We start from the raw sequence: 21,852 nt of genomic DNA on the forward strand, positions 1-21,852 counted from the left end.
AGATACCATTGGGGACCGAACTCAGGGCTTTCAGCACAATAATAATATTATATACATGCCACCCACCTGACTGGGTTGCCCCAGCCACTCTGGGCAATTAAACCATCAAACATAAAAAAAACTTCCCTGAACAGGGCTCCCTTCAGCTGTCTTCTAAAAGTCAGATAGTTGTTTATTTCCTTGGCATTTGATGGGAGGGCGTTCCACAGGGCGGGCGCCACCACCGAGAAGGCCCTCTGCCTGGTTCCCTGTAACTTCGTTTCTTGCAGGGAGGGAACCGCCAGAAGACCCTCGGAGCTGGACCTCAGTGTTCGGGCTGAACGATGGGGGTGGAGACGCTCCTTCAGGGATACAGGGTCTGAAGCGAGTGTCCCACCCCCTGAGCTACAACCCTTCCCCTGCCCAAAAAAGAATGTGTGGAGGAGCCCCCCTCCCTGGGAAGGATAGCTGTTGGTGTCTCAAAAGACAATGGAGTGCACCTCCGAGGGTGAAGCCAAATTGTTGTGTTAGAAGCACCAAAGTGATCTTCCTCCCCGGGACGCAAGCCTGGGCTGTGTGACTGGAGGTCTGGGGCTACCCAAAAAACAAGAACCCCCCCCCCCTCCCGGACCTAGCCCAGGAGGAATAACTGCTGGGAGATTTTCCTGAGTGTGCAATGGGGCGGGGAAAGCAAGAGGATCGCTTTGGGCTGGGAGGGGGAAACCTTCCCCAGCTGAAAAGGGCTTGATTTTCGGCAGGGCCTCCAGCTATAAGGAGATTAAGAGCTGGACTTGGAAGCACGAGAGGCCCTTGGCGGAGGTCCCGGAAGCCGGAGGGGAAGGGAAGGCTGGCAGGAAACTTACAGAAAAGGGGAAGAGAAACCAGTTGGAGGAGGGGGGGGATTTCTGCTCTGACAGTAGCTTTGGGCAGGATTTGGCTGGGCGAAGCGGAAGGCATTGCCCAGCAAAAATAAAAGGTGTGCAAGAGCTGACTGCAAGCCCCATGCACTGACGCTCTCACCCCCCCTCCCCAAAATCCTGCACAGAGCTCGCACTAGTGGATGCCACGTGTTCTGTGGAAGGGTGAGGGAGGGGCACAGCAGAGGGAGAGAAAAGTTCCATAGGATATCCGGCCCTGGAGAAAGGGGCTGGTTGAGGGCAGTGGGCTCCGTTCCACACCTGGGACTTCCTGAGAAGGGGCAGGATTTGGGTGGGGGAGAAGGTAAGGGGTGGGCTTTTTAGGGTGGATGGATGGGACCGTGAGAGGAGGCCTGCCGGATTAGGCCCAACGGTCTGTCTACCCCAGCATCCCGCAGCGCCCAAATGCCCCACAGAACCTAGGAAGCTGGATAGATTGCCTCTGGCCCTGGAGGTTCCACCAGAAGAGCCTGGCTGCTGGATCAGGCCAATGGCCCACCGAGGGACCGACAGGAAACCTGCAAGCAGGATTTGACCCTCTCCTCTTGCGTGGTTTCCAGGGGGCCGTGCCATGGACCCCTTTAGCTGAAGAGGACTCACCCCTGCCCCAGATCAGGTGCCCCCCACCTTTGCAGACCCCTTAATCTTTCACCACGTATTTGCACAGGGGGTCATACACCTGCTGCATCCCACCTTGGATCAAGACCACAATTCTAGGCCAGGGATGGGGAACCTGTGGCACCCCAGGTATTGTTCTTCTCCAGCTCCCATCAGCAACATCTGGAGAGTCCAAGGTGTCCCACCCCTGCCCTAAATAAAGCTGCTAGCAACGTTAGGAGATATTCCCATGGTGTTGCATAACCATCCTACAGGAGGAATGACAGGATGGGCATTAATGATAGGTTCTCCCAGTGCCTTCCAGCTGTTTTGGACTACAATTCCAGCTGTTTTACCATATTAACCAAGATCGCCCCTGCCAACACGGTTAAGAGTCTGGTACGGTGGAAGCTGTAGTCTTCAACATCTGGAGGGCGCCAGGTTGGAGAACCCCCGCTTTGTATCACGCTGCTCACAGGGAAGCAGAGCTGGCGGTTTCGTCCTGCCTCCACCTGCCAAGCCAGAGGGGCGCCCTGCACAGACACGACTCCGCTGCCCGGGCCAGATCCTCCCAAGTTGCCAGCATCTGTCCCAGGACCCAAGCCGACAGCCACGTCTCACTCTCTCACTCTCTCACACACGGGGAGTTCCGTGCCTGCTTCCCGCCCGGCCTCACCCGGAGCCTCAAAACGCCGCTTCCCGTACAGGAGAGCAAGAGGGCACCGGAGCGCGTGCAGAGTGCCATCGCTCGGCTCAAAGCCCCCGGCGGGCCGGAGCCTCCCGCTTCTCCCTGGCGGCCCTTAACCCCCCCTTCCCCGGCGGCCTCCCTCTCTCCGGCCCGCGGGGCCCTCAGCGGCCCCCGGGACGGAGGCGAGCCTTGCGCAGCAGCAGGGCCCAAGTCCCGGGGGGGGGGAATCTTCTCGCGCCGCGCTCACCGGGGATCTGGACGTAGAGCGAGGCGAAGGCGGCGACGTAGACGGCGGCCAAGCCCCGCAGGAAGAGCTGGCGGGCCAGGCGGGGCGGCTCGGCTCCCATGGCGGACGGGGAAAGAGAGAAGCGGCCTCCGCTCCCTCGCTCGCTACAATGTAGCCAACTTCACCTGGGAGGGGCCGGGAGGCGGGCTCAGGACGCCCAGGCTGCGGAGCTGATTGGCTCCGGCGCCGCGAGGGGGGCGCGGCTAAAACGGCAGCGCCCAGGCACGCGGGGAGGGGGCCGCGGGGAAGGAGGAGGAGGGCGTGGCCGAGAGGAGAGCCGGGGGCGGCGCCTGCGCTTGAAGGAGGGGAGCGGAGCGGAGAAAGCGGTGTCGGCGTCGCGGAGGGATCGCGTCACTGCGCCGCGGCTTCGATGGCGTCACTGCGCCGCGGCGGGCGGGAAAGACGAAATCGCGGGGCGTTGGGAGCGGCGCGCGAGGGAGCGAAGGGTGAGTCCGGGGGAGGGAAGAGGTGTGTGTGAGGGGGGGTCTCCCGGTCTCCGTGGCAACCGCACATTCAGGAACACCCCCTCCCACGGCGGGAGGTAAGGAGGGCGGAGCTGAGGCCAATGGGAGGGGAAGCGCTCTGCACATGCTCAGGAGACGACGACGCTCACTTTGTTTTTCATTTACCCCCTTCGTTTATTTACTCAGGGGTCTCATTTGTTTGTTCATTTATTCCCTTCCTTTAGTCATCGGTGGGTTTATTCGCTTTATTTATTTATTTATTTGTTCATTTGTTGTTGTTGGAGATGTTAAATTTTCACACCGCCCAGGGTTTAGGCTGGATGCGGCCCTCAGCTCCTGAAGGTAACGGGCCCTTGATATGTCCAGCTGTCCTAAGTCAACAACAAATGGTCACGGTTTTTTGTGTGGAATTTATGCTATATGGTCATTGATGGACCTCATAGGTATCTCAAGCCATTCGCACATAACAAAATATGTATTTTATCAAAGTAATTGTTGAACTGAAATACAATTAAGAAGTATATTAATAGTGAAATAATGATTAAGCTCTAACTTAAAATGATTATCTGAAGAAGTGTGCATGCACACAAAAGCTCATACCAATGATGAACTTAGTTGGTCTCTAAAGTGCTATTGGAAGGATTTTTTTTATTTTGTTTTGACTACGCCAGACCAACACAGCTTGTTGTTGTTGTTTAGTTGTTTAGTCGTGTCCGACTCTTTGTGACCCCATGGACCAGAGCACGCCAGGCTCTCCTGTTTTCCACTGCCTCCCACAGTTTGGTCAGACTCATGTTCGTAGCTTCGAGAACACTGTCCAACCATCTCGCTCTCTGTCATCTCCTTCTCCTTGCACCCCCAATGACAAATTTAGTTGGTCTCTAAGGTGGATTTTTTTTTTATTTTCTTAGGACTCCCTTACAGCTCCCCTCCCAGGCGCCTTATTCCCGTGGCTCTAATTGAAGCTCTACTTTTAATATACCATGTTTTAATTGTGTCCACCTGCCCGGGGGAAGAGTAGATAATTAACAATAACTATAATAACAGTAGGATGCATTTGGCATCGATGTAAAAATATGGGGTGGAGACTGGAGTGAAAACAGTTGCTTTATTTCATGCATTTATGCGCTGCCTGATAATCAGTACTTCTAAGAGGCACTCATGAAGCGCATGCAAAGAACAAGATAGCAACTTTGTAAATGTTTGGTGTGTGTTTTCTCCTTTACTTTCCCTTCTACACGGGTGCTGTTTTTCATCTTCTATTTCTCTCTCTTATTTATGTCTCAACATGTTTAGTGCACATATAATTATGTACTTTTTAACTGTCAATAAAGATGGGGGGGGAGAACAGGAATGGTTTATGATTGGAAGAAAGGGGTGTGCCTTTAAAATACACTCCTTTCCTTTTTTTTAAATGATATTTATTCATTTTACACATTAAAAAAATAACACAAAATACAAATTCAGCATACAGAAAAAGAAAAAGATCCCCCTACCCCCCCAAAAAAGGAAAAAAAAACAAATATAACAGCAATAAAAAGAAAAAAAATCAATCTAATAATCTTATATCATTCTCATAACATTGAGACTTCCCCGGTTCCCCCCTCTTTGATTCCCTAATTTACTTCCTCGTAGAGCAGTTTTCACCTTATACCAGATAATTTTTAATTAATTAACATTTCCTCATTCATTATCACCATTTAATTATATCTATAAACTCAATTTTTAAATACTCATATTCTAATATATCTCCCCAACTTAGAATTTTTACCAACAATGAAACTGCATTTTAATACTTCATTCTCCCCCCCCTTCCCCTGGACCCAGATTCCCTAGATACCTCAGCAAATTCCATATTTCATACCAGTGTCGGACATTTCCAATCAGACCAGCCTAAATTTACATGATTAAACATTTTATCCCACTCCCACCCTTTCCAAAAACTTCCAGCAATATTTTTTAAAGCCACTCTGCTGTCTCCACACTTTCCTTGCTGTTTCCCAACACCCCCCTTCTTCCTTCCCCTCAACCCAGAGCCTTCCCTGCACACCCTCTCTCACTGGGTGTGCAGAGACCCCCCCTGGTTCTCCGTTGGAGAGTTCTTTTTTTAAGTCCAAAACTTGTCCCACATCTCCCACTTGTGGGGCTTTTTGACAGTCTTCTTCCCTCTCTTCTTTGCAATTTTGAAGTTCTTCTAAATTATCATTAATGTCTATCATTTTTATTTCTTCCTCCGTGTTGTCTGCGCAGGTCAGTTCTCTTCCAGAATCCTTGTCCATATCTCCCTTCGTGTCCTCAAGTCTGTTGTTAATTTGTCGCACTTGTTCATTGTTCTTGACCAGCTGTCCCTTGATGTATAAAAGTTCCAAATAAATCTTTTGGTACTGTAAGTCCTGTACTGATGTTGAGACTGCCATCGTCCTTGCTCTCAAATCCCGTGGGAAAGCAGCAGATAATAAAACCGGATGTGACAGGTGTCAAATTCCCAGATGGAGTCCATTTTAAGTCCAGTCCTGCCTATTTCGTAAATCCAAATATCAATAACATAGTCTCTTCTTAATAATAGCAGAATATCGATCCATTCACTGATCTCTCCAGGGACCTAGTTCCAGTCTCCTGGAGGGTTTTAAGAGTCTGATTTTTGGTAAATTAATTACTTCCTCTCTCTTCCCCTGCTGGGGATCAGGTTACTGCTTCACATAACAATCAAAGTGGGAGACCGACTTCCGTTTTTATAGTCACCCACCGTGTCCAAAATTTTTTTAAAAAAATATTGCCAATCAAGCTTTTTTACTCACGCTGAATTTTGTTTTTTCCTGATCGTTGCTTTTTACAGAAGGAATCCACCGCTCTCTGTGTGAAGACTCGGGACGTCGCTTCTGGAGGTAATGCTGGTGCCCAAAATGGCTCCCGCGACTGCGACTCCGCTGACTCTCGGGGACTCTGCGGGGCTCCCCGGGCAGCGGAGGAGTCGCGTCAGGAGCTCTGCAGGGCAAATTTGGCCCCCGGGAAGCTCAACCCGGGGTTCTATGGGGATCCGCGTGCCCCCGCGGTATTCCCCCCCTCCGCGAATGCCAGAAGCCCCCCAGCTCGGGGCTTCTGCGTCCTCACAACAGCGCGATAGACCGGAAGTCCTAAAATACACTCCTTTCCTGCGGTGTGTTTGGGAATTGCCTTGAGACACATGGAACAGGTGGTTGATGGATTATGACACATGTAAAAGTTAATTTGTAAATTAATGATAAATGGGTAAAAGTCTTCAGCATGGGGTAGAAAACAAGACCCGGGGTTCTGAAGTCAGGCTGCTTGGTTTTGCCAAGGTGTGCAGCCCTGACTTCCCCCTCACCACTTTGCCCTCTGAGCTGTGCAAAATTAGTGGGTGCCTTGCAGGGGCAGATTGCTGGCACACCCTCTAATGCATTTAGCTCAATTGAGATGCTGGATTTAATAATCTTATGGGATCTCCCACTCAAAATCTGCTAAATCTCCCTGCCACTCCTACTAGGGCTGGAAAGGGGTTAGTTCAAACTCTGGTTTAATAGTAAAACTGAATTACTTTTATGAAATGACGCATGTCTAAAAAGCATGTCGCCAACGTGAGAAGTTTGGAAAGCTCTGCTCTAACTACTGTACCACACTGGCTCCAGTTCTTAATGGGTAGGCTTATGCAAGTCACTCTCTCCTCTGGTTACAGGTAGGTAGCCGTGTTGGTCTGGATCGAAGTAAAATAAAAAAATTCCTTCAGTAGCACCTTAAAGACCAACTAAGTTTTTATTTTGGTATGAGCATCTGAAGAAGTGTGCATGCACACGAAAGCTCATACCAAAATAAAAACTTAGTTGGTCTTTAAGGTGCTACTGAAGGAATTTTTTTATTTTACTCTCTCCTCTATTTTGGTTATTTGTTATCTGAACAGCAGTCTAAAACCTTTGGCCTTTGAACAGGTAAAATGCCTAAAATGCATTAAAGCCCTGGAGTGTGGGTCTCTGCTGGAGGGGATTTGCTGCCATGGAGGACGTGGAGTCTCGCTTCGTGCACTTCCTCAAGCCAATAAGGGACCTCACGGCGAACTGGGCGGTGGATGTGGCGGCTCAGCTGGAAGAATACCTGGAGGAGGTAAGTGCCTCCCTTTGCTCCTGCTTTAGGGGAGAGCATATGTGCAGGGAGCCGCTTTGGCATGGGAATCTCATTCTATCCATGATGTCTCTGCCTCTGCAGAGTGAAAGTCTCTTTCTAGCTGTGGGCGGGGCTTTAAAGGAGGAGTAGAGCCTGTCTTCTGTGTCCAGGGCAGCTGTCTGCCAGCTCCATCTGGTACACAGGCTGAGACTCTACCTGCCTGTAGACTATCTTGCCAGGGTGGTGCATGCTCTGGTTATCTCCCACTTGGACTACTGCAAGGTGCTCTACGTGGGGTTACCTTTGAAGGTGACCTGGAAACTACAACTAATCCAGAATGCGAAACAAAATTTAAAAAAATCCTTCCAGCAGCACCTTAGTTGATCTCTAAGGTGCTGCGGGAAGGAATTTTTTTTATTTTGTTTTGACTACATCAGACCAACACGGCTACCTACCTGTAACTAATCCAGAATGCGGCAGCCAGACTGGTGACTGGGAGCGGCTGCCGAGACCACATAACACCGGTCCTGAAAGACCTACATTGGCTCCCCGTACGTTTCTAGGCACAATTCAAAGTGTTGGTGCTGACCTTTCAAGCCCTAAATGGCCTCGGTCCAGTAGACCTGAAGGAGTGTCTGCACCCCCATCGTTCAGCCCAGACACTGAGATCCAGCTCCGAGGGCCTTCTGGTGGTTCCCTCACTGCAAGAAGTGAAGTTACAGGGAACCATGCAGAGGGCCTTCTCGGTAGTGGCTCCCACCCTGTGGAACGCCCTCCCGTCAGGTGTCAAAGGAATAAACAACTATCTGACGGCAACCCTGTTTAGGGAAGTTTTTTTAAAAAAATGACTGATGTTTTAATGTATTTTTAATCTCCTGATGGACAGGGTATGAGTAATAAATTATTATTAAAAACTGTTGTTATTACAAGAAGTAGTACAAAGTCTGAACCACACCTTTCCTGCTATGGGAGATGCAACATGTCTCCTTCTGTTCCCTGTTAAATTGGGATGTAAGCAGTCAGGGAGGCTTTTAATGTTTAATAGATTACTGTGTTTTATTTTTCTGTTGGAAGCCGCCCAGAGTGGCTGGGGAAACCCAGCCAGATGGGCGGGGTATAAATAATATATTATTATTATTATTATTATTATTATTACCCTTAGTTGCTTTTTGATGGTGATATGATTGAAGAACAAAATCAAACAAAGCTCTTGCTGTCTGTTAAAATTACACTTTGCCAAAACAGAATATATTATTATCCCTGTATTCTCCTGTCCCCTCATGTATTTACTTTTTTAATCCTGCAGCTGGCGGAGATCTGCATTTCATTTGATAATGGCAGAACCACCATGAACTTTGCAGAAGCAGCAATGCTGATCCAAGGTTCTGCCTGCATCTACAGTAAGAAGGTGAGGAGGATATCAAGGATGCTCAAACTAGATGGTCATGGAGCTGCAGCGAAATAGTTTGGCTTAGCAAACCTCATCCATGGAATTGTAGGACTGGAAGGGACCCTCAGGGTCCAATTTGACTCTTGTCCATTCTTGCCTCTCTTTTTTCAGGTGGAATATCTCTACTCACTGGTCTACCAGGCACTTGATTTCATTTCCAATAAGAGGTTAGTTGAGCTCTTTTTGAGGGGAGGGAAGATTTTTACTTCCGGAATAAGCTAGAGCTCTTCATATTTCTGTCCTGGAATCCCTCACCTTCCTCTGCCCACTGTGATGCCTTTTCTTCTCTGACTTAGTTACAATCAAACCTCGGTTGTCGAGCGCAATCCGTTCCGGAAGCCTGTTTGGCTTCCGAAATGTTAGACAGCTAAGGCGCGGCTTCTGATTGGCTGCAGGAGCTTCCTGCACTCATGCGGAAGCTGCGTCCGACATTCAGCTTCCGAAAAACATTTGAAAACCGGAGCATTTACTTCCAGGTTTTTGACGTTCGGGAGCCGAAACGTTCCAAAATGGAGGCGTTTGGGATCGGTGCTTTGATTGTATTGCCAAGATAGCTTTGTCTCTCCATTATTATTATTTTTTACTTTAGACAAATCTTTTAAGTTGTCAGGAGTACTTTTGTCTAACATTGGCAGCAAAAATTTGGTTAGTGGAGCTGAATAGCTTCCTTTTCTGGAAGCTTTCTGGCATTGAGAGTGTTCTAGGTTTATGTCCTCGTATCGTGAAGGAGCAATTTTGTCTTGCTGCTTCCAAATGTTTGCTTCAGTTGTCTTCAGTTGGTGTGTCTTTCGCCTGCTCATTTCCTGCTGCCTCGTGTTACGACCATTCCTCTCTGTGTGCTTTATAAGAACAATTCCAGAAACACAGCTCCCCTGACGTGCTAGCTTCCTTACTTGCAAGGAGAGGTGTTGTTGTTGTTTTGACATAAAACCACATTTGTCTGTTTACTTCCAAACCACCCCACCCCCACTATTTGTAGATAGAAATGATCAGTGCAATAATTTTACACTGGCTTATTTTTCTGACTGCATCCAACCAGTCATTACTATAGCAGGAAGTGGGCAGAAAGTTCTGTTGTACCAAAAATTTAGGACCACAATACCTCAAGGACCGCCTCTTCCCATATGAACCTTCCCGGTCCCTAAGACCATCTTCTGAGGCCCTCCTTTGTGTGCCTCCTCCTTGCGAGGTCCGGACGGTGGCAACACAAGAACGGGGCCTTTTCTGCAGTGTCTCCCCGTCTGTGGAATGCTCTCCCCAGGGAAGTTCACCTGGCACCTTCATTATACACCTTGAGGTGCCAGGCAAAAAGGTTCCTATTAAACCAGGCCTTTGGTGGATCTTATTGACATTCAACACCCTTTTGGAATGTGGCTTTGGGGGGGGGGTTATTGGGTTACTGCTTTTGGTTTGATTTTGTATGTTGTGGTCTTGTTGTGAACCACCCTGAGACCTCTGGGTATAGGGCGGTGTATAAGTTGAATAAATAATAATAATAATTAATAATAATAAAAGAAGTTGAAAGGCTGAGTCACAGCCATTTTTAATGTGGGAAAATTTCCCATTAAACGGTGCCCCTCCCCCCCAACCATTTTCTGCACGGCTCACAACCTTATTACACGGAGCGGGTTCAGGAAATTGCTTCTCCGTGTGAAAAAGGGGAAGGTCGTTTTTCAGACCACCCAGGATCCTGTCCCTGTTGCCCTGATGAGCTTTGTTGTTGCTCATGTTTGGCTGGCCTGGTCCTGAGGTTTCCCAGGGGTGGTGTGTTTGTCCTGGTGCCATTGTATCTGGCATCCCGCTGACAATCGTATAGCCTGACTGCCGTATATCCAGTGAACCTTGACTGTAGTATTGCCTGGTCACCTGGATTCTGAAATTGCACTCTTCAGGGGGGACTTTCATTTGCTTGAAAAAGAGGGATCAAAATTAAAAACGACAACAATTTTCTCTGGTTTTCCTTTTCTCGTGACTCTTTCCACTCTAACCAATTAGGCGGGAGAAGCAGGTTGCATCAGTGGGAGAGGATGGAGTCGACAGAGATGTCAGCAATGGACCAGCAGAAGCAGAGGAAGAGGTGAGCACGTCCATTGTTCTTCTGCAAGAGAATGTGTTCATATTCTCTCTCTCCCTCTGTAGGCAAAGCTGTTCTCTTGACGGGGCCAAAGGCAGTAACAGAAACTGGCTGCAGGTGGATTCTATTTGAGCAGCGTCAAAGCAGCTCTCGCCTGTGGCCGTTCTGCTTCATCCATCTGTAGAACAGCCTTTGCCAACCTGGCAGCCTTCAGATGCTGGGCTACAGCCTCCCATCCGCTATGGGGATGTCCTAGTTTAACTGGGGGGGGCACCAGGTTGGGAAAAGCTTTACTTTTTGCTCTTGATGACTACTGCAGGCTTCTTCTAGTTGCAGAAATGTACAGGGAAATGCTGCCAGCAATCTGTCTGTATAAATTCCAGAGGGGCGGCTGAGCTTGCCTGCTCTAGCAGAAGCAACATCGGAGTCCTGCAGCTCCTTCAGACCTCATAGAATTGTAGATTCGGTTTCGGACCTGTGTACCTGAAGGAGCGTCTCCACCCCCATCGTTCAACCCAGACACTGAGGTCCAGTGCCGAGGGCCTCCTGGCGGTTCCCTCACTGCGAGAAGCAAAGCTACAGGGAACCAGGCAGGGGGCCTTCTCGGTGGTGGCGCCCGCCCTGTGGAACGCCCTCCCTTCAGATGTCAAGGAAATAAACAACTACCTGACGTTTAGAAGACATCTGAAGGCAGCCCTGTTTAGGGAAGTTTTTAATGACTGATGTTTTAATGTATTTGTAATCTTTTGTTGGAAGCCGCCCAGAGGGGCTGGGGAAACCCAGCCAGATGGGCGGAGTAGAAATAAATTATTATTATTAGAGTTGGAAGGGACCACAAGGATCATGTAGTCCAACCCCCTGCAATGCAGGATTTTTGACCCTGAGATTAAGAGTCTCAAGCACTGCTGACCTAATGAATGCTTTATGGCATAAGGTTATATGGATGAAAGTCTACTGTGCACATATCTTTTTACGTTGCCTAGATACGCTCAATGTCATTTCAAAATCGTAGCCTGCCTTGAGGACTAGGGATAAGGCAGGCTATATTATATATATATATATATATATATATATATATATATATATATATTCTTTTTATTAGTTTTATAACACATATAACAGAAAAAGATACAATACAAAAATAGAAATTCACAAAAAAACAAGAAAAATACAACAAAAGGAACATGAAAAAATATGTAAAAAAAGAGAAAATTTTCTTTTAACATTTACTAATATAATTCTTAAGCCGATGACTTCCTCCCCCCCCCATCCACGTTTCTATTAGTGACTATTACAGCACTCTCGTTTTCATCACTCTTTACTTTTTCTAAAACCAAGCTCTTTATAACAAATAACAACCAAATTCTTGCTATAAATCTATATATATATAAATTTTAAATCTTATATTTTAAATTTATAAACCTAGCTCCTTTCTTCTTTAAACTTTTGCTTCAATAGCTCTTTGTACTTCTACTACCCTTATTGTCCATTTTTTATCTTATAATTCTTTTCCAAATATAGCTTGAATTTCTTCCATTCTTCCTCCACCGTCTTCTTTCCCCTGGGCAGGCTAGATTTTTATCTTTATTTTTAAATGGCAGCCATGGCTCCTCGCATTAAAAGCAAATGAGCATGTAGCTTTGGGCCTGTTCCCTTTTCCTCTTCTGCTCTCCTACTCCTTGCTTGCCTAGGCAATATTGATGGGGTTTCTCTGTTTCTCCGTAGTTCCTCTCTTTGGATGACATCCAAGATACCAGCAGAGCAAGCAAGGACTTGAGGGGGAACCAGAGGCACAATGTGAGTAGCTTCGACTGTTCCCATTTTTGATGTCTGAAGATGAATGGAATGGGAGGGGTCAGGAATTCAGGAGTGCTCACTGCCCCCCTCCCACCACAAATCCAAGGCTCATGTAGCACAACATTTTCTGGGAGGGGTGTGTGTTGAGCTTCATACAAGTTTGACACACACACCCCTCCGCACCGCTGCTGAAATTGTGAATCGGCTACAAGTAGCTCAGTGTGTGTCTAAGTTTAACATAGGGAACTGTGGTTTGGGTATTGGAAGTTGTAATGATCAATTAAGAGAGAAAGAGGCTGAAAACTCCAGCTATCCCAACATCCCCTCTTAAAGCCAACTTTGAGAAAAACAATCTCAAAGCTATTATTTACCACACATTCAAATATCAAATAAAACAATCCAGAACAAAACAGGACTGAAGAAAGTCAGATGTAAAGTAGATATCCAAAGCAAAGTAATTAACAGGAAATTAAAATATTATCTTAAAAGGTTTCAAAGTAAACCATTGCAAAGAAGGTCAACTACAGAATGCACCTAGAGCGCAGCAAAGTTAAAGAAATAATTGCCTTGAATATTTCAAAAGAAAACATTACTAAAAAAAAAAGTCAACTACTAAGTGCACATTTCAGACGGCATAATTATCAAGAGAATAAAATATTATAAGCATAGAGGATAACTGTTGCTGTCGCTGCCAGTTCTGCCCATGGTGGTTCATGGCCAGGGGCAGCTGTGGAAGCTCAGATTCGATGACCTGGGTCTGCTCCAAGAGGCACCCAAGATGGTCTCTGGCCTCTTCAGCAGCATAGACTTTTTGTAGCTGGAGTCAGTCCGCCCACCCACCCCCCTCTCTAAGGCCAGATGGGAGGTAGCCTGGGCAGGGAGCAGATCTTCCAGGGCTCCCAGCCAAGGTGATGAAACTGAAGCGATGGGAAGCTGGCTTATACTGAGTCAGGCCTTTGGTGCATTTAAGAGAGTTTTGCCTACGCTGGCAGACAGTGTTTCTCCAGGGTTCAGACCAGGAACATTCCCGGCCCTGCTTGGAGATGCTGTAGATTGAACCTAGGACCTGTTGCATGCAAGGCATGGCCTACAGCCTTTACGCCCGCCCCGCCCCCACAAGTCCCTTGCTCAAAGATGTCTGTGGTCATTGAAATATCACATTGCTGTGAGTTCCATACTGAGAACTGGTGCTTTCGACCTTCCCAGTCCAGCTCTGTTGTCTTTCTGTCACCCTCCTGTTCCCCTAGCCAGAAAGCCCTGCTTGTTTGTGCCTCCTTTAATCATCAAGCAGACCCATCCAATTTCCCCTTTCCTGGAAGCTCTCCAACAGCATTGCATGTGCTTCCTCCACCCTCCACTCTTCGAGATGCATGTGAAGGGCTGTGGCTCAGCAGAACTAGAGGGTTTTATACTTTCCTTTCTTCATTTTTATTCCTTTTTTATGCTCTTCCATTTCTATCTTCCCACTCTATTTTGCTTTTATTGTACTCTTATGTTGAAAACTTTTAATGGAAAGGATTATTTTTAAAAAACAGCGGAGCATCTATTTTGCTGGGGGGGGGGGGGTAAGACTCTGAAACTCTGTACAGTGGTACCTTGGTTCTCAAACTTAATCTGTTCCAAAAGTCCATTCCAAAACCAAAGCGTTCCATAACCAAAACAGATTAATCCATTCCAGACTTTTAAAAACAACCCCTCAAACAGCAGTGTAACATGAATTTTACTATCTAACGAGACCACTGATCTACAAAATGAAACCAACAATCAATGTACTGTACTCTAAAATAAGTAAGACAATACTGTATTGTAGATGATAAATTGTTGCTGTTTTTTTAAAAAATATCTTACCTGCATTGATGACAGTCACTGTTTGGATGGGGGGGGCTTTTATCCATTTCTGCAGTCACACAATCAATCAATCAGTAGCTGAACTGGGTTCCACACAGTCACAAAAACAAATTAACTGAAAAAGCATCAAAAACAAAAAGGCAAAATAAATAGCAAAAACAGAGGCGCCAAACTTAATCTGTTCCGGATGTCCGTTTGGCTTCAGAATTGTTCGAAAACCAAGGCGCAGCTTCTGATTGGTGCAGGTGCCCCAGAAACAATAGCTGACAAACGTCCGGCTTCTGAAAAGCATTCGAAAACTGGAACACTTACTTCCGGGTTTTTGCCATTTGAGAACCAAGGTGCCACTGTATTGCTGCTTCCAGCCAGTATGAGTAAAACTGTACTGGATGGGCCCCAATGATCTAGCTCAGCACAAGGCTGCTTCCTGTCTTTCCGTGATCCCTTTGCTCACAACCCAGCAGGATAAATAAGGCACCGTCAGCAGCTGAAGAGGAGCTGAAGGGAAGCTCGACACTCTCTAGCCTGAGATGGCTGAGTCTCCAGGAGGCCATAGGTGCTCAGCACCCCTCCTGCCCCAGAGGACGACCCCCCACTGCCCCTCTCCCTAGACCAGGGGTCCCCAAACTACGGCCCGGGGGCCGGATGCGGCCCAATCGGCTTCTAAATCCGGCCCGTGGACAGTCCCGGAATCAGCATGTTTTTACATGAGTAGTGTCCTTTTATTTAAAATGCGTCTCTGGGTTATGTGTGGGGCATAGGAATTTGTTCATTTCCCCACCCCCCAAAAAAATATAGTCCGGCCCCCCACAAGGTCTGAGGGACAGCGGACCGGCCCCCTGCTGAAAATGTTTGCTGACCCCTGCCCTAGACACTTTGGAACTCGCTTCCTTATCTTTCCAGGCGGTCAGCGTTGTCCCCTTGACTCCAATGGCCCTGGTTCCACCAGAGGACGCAGAAAAGAAGAACAACCCCCTCTTCAGGTAAGGATTCCCTGCCCCAACCTTTAATTTTCCTAGTCAGAGGGGATTATCAATGCCCTCTGGGGGAGGCTTGCCTTCTCATGCTTCCCAGCTCTCTGGGGCTGGGCTGCAGACTGAAGTTGTCACTGTGTTTCCTTGCAGCCGGAAGGGGGAGAAGTTGGCGAGCCGGAAGGATTTTCACATGAACACCTGCACTCCTCAAGCCACCGGCATCTTCATGCTGGAGCTGGCGGGGCTCTCGCCGATACAGGGCAGGAACATGGACCGGGGGATCGGCTCCATAGGTAGGGGCCAGCGCACGGCGCTTCTCTCTCCCCTCTTGCTCCCTTGTAGGGGGGTGTTAAGAGCGTAAGAAGGGGCCACATGTGTTGGTGTTGTTAGGGGGGGTGTTGCTGCTGTGCTCTTGGGCGGCCCCCTCAGTCCCCTCTCCTTCCCCTATAGGTGCGCAGGGCCTTCCTCCAGCAGGCTCCACGCCCATGGAGGTCTGCGGGTCCCGGACGCCTGTCGCTGTGCTGAACTTCTCCGGAGAAAGCGGTGAGTTGTGCCCCTGGCTTTCTGCAGGCGGCTGAGGGCATCTGGAAAATAAGAAGCCGTATTGGAGGCATTTAAAAGGAGGTTCCTAGGCTGGAGCTATCCCTCCCAGAAACCCAAAAGGACGCAGGCTCCAAGCGAGAGGCCTTTATTGAAAGACAAAGGCTCAAAGGGACAGCCTCAGAAATTTCTCGACAGCCAAACAGAAACCGCGGCGGTTTTAGATAGGGTTTTTTCGACTTACGAATTTTTCCGTTTTCAATGCATTCCTATGGGAAATTGCGTTTCCAATGGCGCTTTTTGACTTACGAATTTTTCGACCTATGAAGGTGTCTTCGGAACGGATTAAATTTGTAAGTCGAGGCACCACTGTATACACTTCCATATTGCAGACGTCATTTCCTTTCCGCAATCAAAGAATCACAGCAGTCTTGTTAGCTGCAACCCAAAGTCATCATCCTGACCCAATCTAAATCATTTGGCTCTTCAGATCAGCCCTCATCATAATAACCATTTTCTGCTGTCTTTCCTTATGAAGCCTTTGACTAATTTTCCTCTTTGTTAAGTCTTCCAATGTCCCCTTTCACTTGTCTACAAAACAATTGAAGATTAATTGCAATTGCCATGCCTAGCTGATTCTCTTTTCAAGCATATTCAGTGGCCACGATGGATTTACTCTTTCATAGGTTCCACGTACAGTACCTAAAAGCAGCTAGTTCTGTACTGTAAAAGACAGGCACGGGCCTTTTCAGTTTAGCTAGGCCATAGACTCAAAACGGAACAATCAAAATGCAGTTTTGTGAAATTATTCTTTTCTCCAGCACCTGCTGGATCAGGCCAGCAACCTCGTTCAACATCCTGTTCCCACAGTGGCAAACTGGGTGCCCCCAAGGGAGCGCAAGAGTCCTCCCCCTCTGCCCCCCATTGACTGGGATTCAGAAGCATTGCTGCCTCGGATTGTGAGGGCCGAGCATAGCCATCCTGGCTAGTAGCCACCCGTAGCCCTTTCCGCCATTCAATTCTCCAGTCCTCTTTTGAAGCCACCCAGGTTGTTGGCCATCATGGGGGAGGGAGTTCCGCCGTTTAACTTCCTTTTCCAAGGAACGTAGTTGGCATAGAGAGCTTTGCGGTGAGAGCGCAGCCCATAATAATAATAATAATAATTTATTATTTATACCTCGCCCATCTGGCCGGGTCTCCCCAGCCACTCTGGGCGGCTTCCAACAGAAAAATAAAACACAATAATCTATTAAACATTAAAAGCCTCCCTGAACAGGGCTGCCTTCAGATGTCTCCTAAAAGTCTGGTAGTTGTTTTCCTTTTTGACATCTGTTGGGAGGGCGTTCCACAGGGCGGGCGCCACCACCGAGAAGGCCCTCTGCCTAGTTCCCTGCAACTTGGCTTCTCGCAATGAGGGAACTGCCAGAAGGCCCTCGGTGCTGGACCTCGGTGTCCGGGCAGAATGATGGAGGTGCTGCCGTTCTGCAGGGCTGGGAGATCACCTCCCTCTTCTTCCTTTCCCCCTGAAGCAGGCGCAGCAGCACCCATGTGTGACGATAATGACGATTGCGACAACTTCCTGCCAGCACTTCCCGAAGAGTTCCTGGGTGGCTCCCCAGCTCGGGTGGAGGAGGACCACGTTGAGCACCAGATGGTATTTGGCAGGACGAGGGGAAGGAGGAGAGCGGGAGGCTGCCTGGACCTGGTGACAGACCCTTAACAGTCTTGTTCCTCTGCCTTCTAGAGCATCCCCCAGAGGAGAGGTTACATGCTGCGGGAGAGAGGCCCTGCCCCGGATGCCTGTGTCAAGGTCAGGGGAACGAAATGCCCCAGCCTTGCGTCGTGAGAGCCACTGTGAGGTTGTGGCTACACCATTCACCTACGGCCTGGGAGACCACCGTTCTAGTCCCCATGTGGGTGACCTTGGGCCAGTCGCTGATTCTCAGGCCGGCCTACCTCACAGGGTTGTTGTGAGGATAAAATGGGGAGAACCCTGTATGGGGCCTTGAGCTCCTTGGAGACAAGGTGGGATAGAAATGCAATAATATAAGCACACAAACTTGGGCAGAGGGCTGTCTTTGCAAAAAACAACAACAACAACACCTCACTATTTTTAGCTGGGTTCTCTCGTACATTAAATTGCAAAATTTCTCCAATGCCCTGCATGTGCCAGAGGAAATCAGAACGTGGGCTTCGGCACAATTGTTTTGCACCTGCCGGCATCGCACAAACATTGCTATGATGCAGCAGCCATGCCTCTCCCCCACTCAAATAATCCTGGGAACTGTAGTGTGTTAAGGGTGCTGAAAGTCATTCAGAGATCCCTCCCTATTCCCCCTCTCACTGCTACAGTTCCCAGAGTGGTTCATCAATCCATCCATCCTTCTTCACAGGGAATTGTAGCTGTGGGAGGGGAATAAGGAATCATAGAATCATAGAGTTGGAAGAGACCACAAGGGCCATCCAGTCCAACCCCCTGCCAAGCAGGAAACACCATCAAAGCATTCTTGACAGATGCCTGTCAAGCCTCTGCTTAAAGACCTCCAAAGAAAGAGACTCCACCACACTCCTTGGTAGCAAATTCCACTGCCGAACAGCTCTTACTGTCAGGAAGTTCTTCCTAATGTTTAGGTGGAATCTTCTTTCTTGTAGTTTGAATCCATTGCTCCGTGTCCGCTTCTCTGGAGCAGCAGAAAACAACCTTTCTCCCTCCTCTATATGACATCCTTTCATATATTTGAACATGGCTATCCTATCATGCCTTAACCTTCTCTTCTCCAGGCTAAACATACCCAGCTCCCTAAGCCGTTCCTCTTAGCACCCTGAACAAGCTACAATTCCCAGGATTTTATTGATAGATAGATAGATAGATAGGAGGGGGATCCCTGATGTTTCAAATTGGTATGATAGAACTTTAACTGCTAGATGTTTTGACGGCCTGGTGGCTTCAATGGGCAAACAAAACACTGAACAAATTCATGGAGGAGGAGGAGGAGGAGTCTATCAGTAGCTATGAGCTGTGGCACCTCAGTGGAGCCTCCAGGCGCAGTGGAAGTATACCCCTGAATACCTGATGCTGGGACACGCATCGAGGCACTGCATATGTGAGTGCTAGATAAGATGGGCCTTTGGTCTGCTCCAGAGTTGGCTATGCTAGTCTTCTCTCCTTCGTGTGTGTGCAGTGGGACAGTCTGAATCTCGTTCCAACTTCTTGTCCTGCATTACAAAGCCAAGCTGTGGCCTTCTCAACAAACCCAGCCACTGAGCCCTGGCCAAGACCCATCTCTTGGTACACATCACCTACCAGGCACCTTTGTTTCTCTTCCAGGAGATGCTGGACCCCTGGCGCAGCCTTGACCCCTTCAGCTCCTCCGAAGATAAACCCCTGAGGAAAGGTATCTGGAGATAGGGCGGGAGGCTGGGTGGGTGGGCTGGCTGGCTGCAGGGTGGATTTGATTTAAATCACTAGTCAGTAAGACTCATTTTTGCCGACATCATCTTAATATTGTCAACCATAGGAAGGTTTCGTTTTTGGAATAATAAATTTTCAGGGTAGTTTTTTACAGTTACCACATATACTCAAGTATAAGCCTACTTTTTCAGCACCAAAAATGTGCTGAAAAAGCCGCCCTTGGCTTATATTCGAGTGAGGCGGGCGGCGGCGGAGAAAGGCACAGGACCGGGGGTTTGGAGAAGCGCTGCGCTGCGACTCTCCGAACCCCCGTCCTATGCCTGCTCTGTGCGAGGCGGAAGGGAGGGAGAAGCAGCGAGGAAGCACCCCGCTGCTGACAGCTGGGAAAGGCATAGGGTGGTATTTATTTTTATTTTTGAAATTTACCAGTAGCTGCTGCATTCCCCACCTAATAATAATAATAATAATAATAATAATATATAATTTATTATTTATACCCCGCCCATCTGGCTGGGTTTCCCCAGTCACTCTGTGCGGCTTCCAACAGAAATATTAAAATACACTGATTTCTTAAAGCTTCCCTAAACAGGGCTGCCTTCAGATGTCCTCTAAAAGTCTGGTAGTTATTTTTCTTTTTGACATCAATCAATCAATCAATATACTTTATTCGACCGATAGTCAGAACAAAAACATTTCTCAATAAAAAGATAAACATATAAAACTGAAGGCATCAGGGGGATACATAAAATATAAAAATATAAAACTGAAGACATCAGCGGGATACATAAAAATATAAAAATATAAAACTGAGGGCATCAGCGGGATACATAAATGGGGTATGACCGCACTACTAAACCTCCTACAGGTAACCCGCATCAAGACATTCGATTATACGTTTCCGACACTTGAGCGCCAGGAAAAGGAATTTAGCCACTGAGAAGGTTATTTGCCCAGTGGGCTTGTTTAGCAAATATGCTGCCTGCCGTTCTCTTAGTCAGGAACTAAACTGAGATAAATACGGGGCTATAAGACATTGCCTTAGATCATTATAAAAGGGACAACTCAGTAGAATGTGTTCTGTAGATTCTACCTCACTCAAGGCACAATGGCACATTCTCTGACCGTATGGGACTCCTCCAAATCTTCCCCTCAAAACCGCCGAATCAAGGACATTCAGTCTAGCCGCAGTAAGTAGTCTGCGGTATTCCACGTAGTGGATATCCGCCAGGTAACGGGCTGGTGCAGACCGATACACCTGCTCCCCTAAAAACATCCCAGATTTCACGCGGGCTATGTCCTCCTGTCTGGCGATATCCCCCAATCTCTGAGCGATCATCGCTTTAGCGCGACTGAACGTCATGGACTCAATATAAAGGGAGGACAGACCGCACTTTTGCACTTCCTCTACCACTTCCCTTTCCCATGGAGATTTAAAATTATCCCTCAGAATCAGGGGGGCCAAACCCATCGGTCTGAAACATAGTTTGAGCCATAGCCATAATTTCGCTTTCAGGGCCACATACGTAAAGGCTTGGCAACCGGTCTCCAATCTCATGATCGCACCCGCAACAGAAGGGGGGATCCTGAGAATGGCCCTGAGGAATTGTGATTGGATGGATTCCAATCTTACAAAGTCCCTACGCGTACCCAAGGCAATGCCCACCAAAAGTAGTGGGAGAACTTTCATTTTAATATCTGGTGGGAGGGCGTTCCACAGGGCGGGTGCCACTACTCGAGTCAATAAGGTTTCCCAGGTTTTGAGGCCTCGACTTATATTTGGGTCGCCTTATACTCGAGTATATACGGCTTATACTTGAGCATATATATCAAAAATTACCAATTTAGCTATACCATTAGAAACACATAGACAGATAATTATGAAATTGTTGCTTATATTTGGACAACTTTTCTGCTGTACTTTATTGGAAGGAGAAAAACAATCATTTCCTTAATAACGATTTAAACATGTTTGTTAGCTGATGTGGTTAAACGATTTTTTTTAATTAAAAAAACTTAGACTGAGTTTTAGCACACATCAAAAACTTAAAACAAATTCTTATTTCATGATTATAGCCTTTGGACTATAATGTAACTTAAATAGAAAACTACAGTATCTTTTGAAATATTTTTCCTCCAAAAGCATTTTATTTTAGAAATCCAATTTAAATTAAAAAATATGATTTTATTATTATTTTTTTAATCATTGATTTTTTATCCACCCTGGCTGGCTGGCTGCTGCAGAACCCTCCCTGGTAACCCACCTCCCGAAAAACCATCAGTTAGACCAGGCATCCCCAAACTTTGGCCCTCCAGATGTTTTGGCCTACAACTCCCATGATCCCTAGCTAACAGGGCCATTGGTCGGGGAAGGTGGGAATTGTAGTCCCAAACATCTGGAGGGCCGAAGTTTGGGGATGCCTGAGTTAGACCCTATAAAGGCTGTGAGGAGAGATTTGCCCCCTGAGGTTTCCTTAAGAAAACTTATTCCATAGAATCATCCAGTTGGGAGGAACCCCAGAGGTCTTCTAGTCCAACCCCTGCAATGCAAGAATCCCTGACAGAGGGCCATCTAAGTGCTGCTTAAAATCCTTCAGTGAAGGAGAGTCCACAGTTTGTGTCCGGAAGTGTTAGAAACTCAGATATACAGTGGGACTTTGGAAGTTGAATGTTATCCGTTCTGGAAGTCTGTTCAACTTCCAAAACGTTTGGG

The 21,852-nt window shown here is 47.6% G+C and overlaps 2 protein-coding genes across 6 annotated transcripts in view; one reads left to right on the top strand and one right to left on the bottom strand.

Moving 5' to 3' along the window:
• LMF2 (lipase maturation factor 2) overlaps positions 1–2,596 on the bottom strand; it is a 28,206-nt gene extending 25,610 nt beyond the window's left edge. Inside the window, exon 1 of the mRNA XM_060279329.2 lies at positions 2,429–2,596. Coding sequence (XP_060135312.1) covers positions 2,429–2,528 — 100 coding nt within the window. The 5' untranslated portion in view covers positions 2,529–2,596. The remainder of the gene's footprint in view (positions 1–2,428) is intronic.
• A 199-nt stretch (positions 2,597–2,795) lies between these two features.
• NCAPH2 (non-SMC condensin II complex subunit H2) overlaps positions 2,796–21,852 on the top strand; it is a 32,669-nt gene continuing 13,612 nt past the window's right edge. Inside the window, exons 1-13 of one of the 5 annotated variants that reach the window (XM_060279331.2) lie at positions 2,821–2,913; positions 5,768–5,816; positions 6,876–7,047; positions 8,354–8,455; positions 8,609–8,664; positions 10,493–10,574; positions 12,297–12,368; positions 15,120–15,199; positions 15,341–15,483; positions 15,641–15,733; positions 17,260–17,384; positions 17,475–17,540; positions 19,059–19,125. In XM_060279331.2, the coding sequence (XP_060135314.2) occupies positions 6,940–7,047; positions 8,354–8,455; positions 8,609–8,664; positions 10,493–10,574; positions 12,297–12,368; positions 15,120–15,199; positions 15,341–15,483; positions 15,641–15,733; positions 17,260–17,384; positions 17,475–17,540; positions 19,059–19,125 (994 nt within the window). In that variant the 5' untranslated portion in view covers positions 2,821–2,913; positions 5,768–5,816; positions 6,876–6,939. Of the gene's footprint in view, positions 2,914–5,767; positions 5,817–6,875; positions 7,048–8,353; positions 8,456–8,608; positions 8,665–10,492; positions 10,575–12,296; positions 12,369–15,119; positions 15,200–15,340; positions 15,484–15,640; positions 15,734–17,259; positions 17,385–17,474; positions 17,541–19,058; positions 19,126–21,852 lie in introns of all 5 variants that reach the window. The other 4 variants (XM_088676583.1, XM_060279330.2, XM_060279332.2 and 1 more) reach the window with 4 other exon arrangements.

Source organism: Zootoca vivipara, chromosome 9 (assembly GCF_965207765.1).
Source record: "Zootoca vivipara chromosome 9, rZooViv2.hap1.1, whole genome shotgun sequence".
In the NCBI taxonomy this organism is placed as follows: Eukaryota; Metazoa; Chordata; class Lepidosauria; order Squamata; family Lacertidae; genus Zootoca; species Zootoca vivipara.